We start from the raw sequence: 506 nt of genomic DNA, 5'->3' as shown, positions 1-506 counted from the left end.
GAGAGAGGCTCGGACTGTGACCTGGGCGTAGCAGGAAGACAATAACTGCGGTTAAAAAATGGCAGACGAAATGCGCAACAAGATTGACAACTTCAGAACTGCACCCTTCGATGCCCGCTTCCCAAACATTAACCAGTCCAGGAACTGCTACCAGAATTACCGTGATTATCACCGATGCCTTACTGCTATGAATGGTAAAGGAGCAGACCCCTACCCTTGCGAATGGTACCACAAGGTGTACAAATGTTTGTGTCCAGTCTCGTGGGTGGCCAAATGGGATGAAGAGCGAGAATTGGGCACATTTGCAGGGAAGGTTTAAGCAAAGCTTGCTGTACAGGAATGAAACTCCAATTAATGATGTTCGAGTGTGCTAACCACTTTACCTTTGTGCTTTTATTTTGTTGTATTCTATTGGATCAACTATAAACATTTGTAACCTAGGTAATGTCAATGGGGCAGCCGAGCCAAGATTAACATCGTTTGTGTCCAGTTTAAGAGTAATAAAG

General features: G+C 44.5%; 1 protein-coding gene across 1 annotated transcript; it reads left to right on the top strand.

The window, feature by feature from the left end:
* The first annotated feature begins 58 nt into the window (after positions 1-58).
* Positions 59-319, top strand: LOC117798749 (cytochrome c oxidase subunit 6B1-like). The gene has a single exon (XM_034651219.1). The coding sequence runs from the start codon at positions 59-61 to the stop codon at positions 317-319; it is 261 nt and encodes an 86-aa protein (XP_034507110.1).
* The last annotated feature ends 187 nt before the right edge of the window (positions 320-506 follow it).

Source organism: Ailuropoda melanoleuca, unplaced genomic scaffold, assembly GCF_002007445.2.
Source record: "Ailuropoda melanoleuca isolate Jingjing unplaced genomic scaffold, ASM200744v2 unplaced-scaffold33659, whole genome shotgun sequence".
NCBI lineage: Eukaryota > Metazoa > Chordata > Mammalia > Carnivora > Ursidae > Ailuropoda > Ailuropoda melanoleuca.
Note: the sequence above shows the minus strand (reverse complement) of the source record. Positions and strands in the feature narration are given on the sequence as shown.

Bases quoted from the DNA above. Each gene is read 5' to 3' on its own strand.
- LOC117798749 (XM_034651219.1), top strand. From the start codon at position 59: ATGGCAGACGAAATGCGCAACAAGATTGACAACTTCAGAACTGCACCC.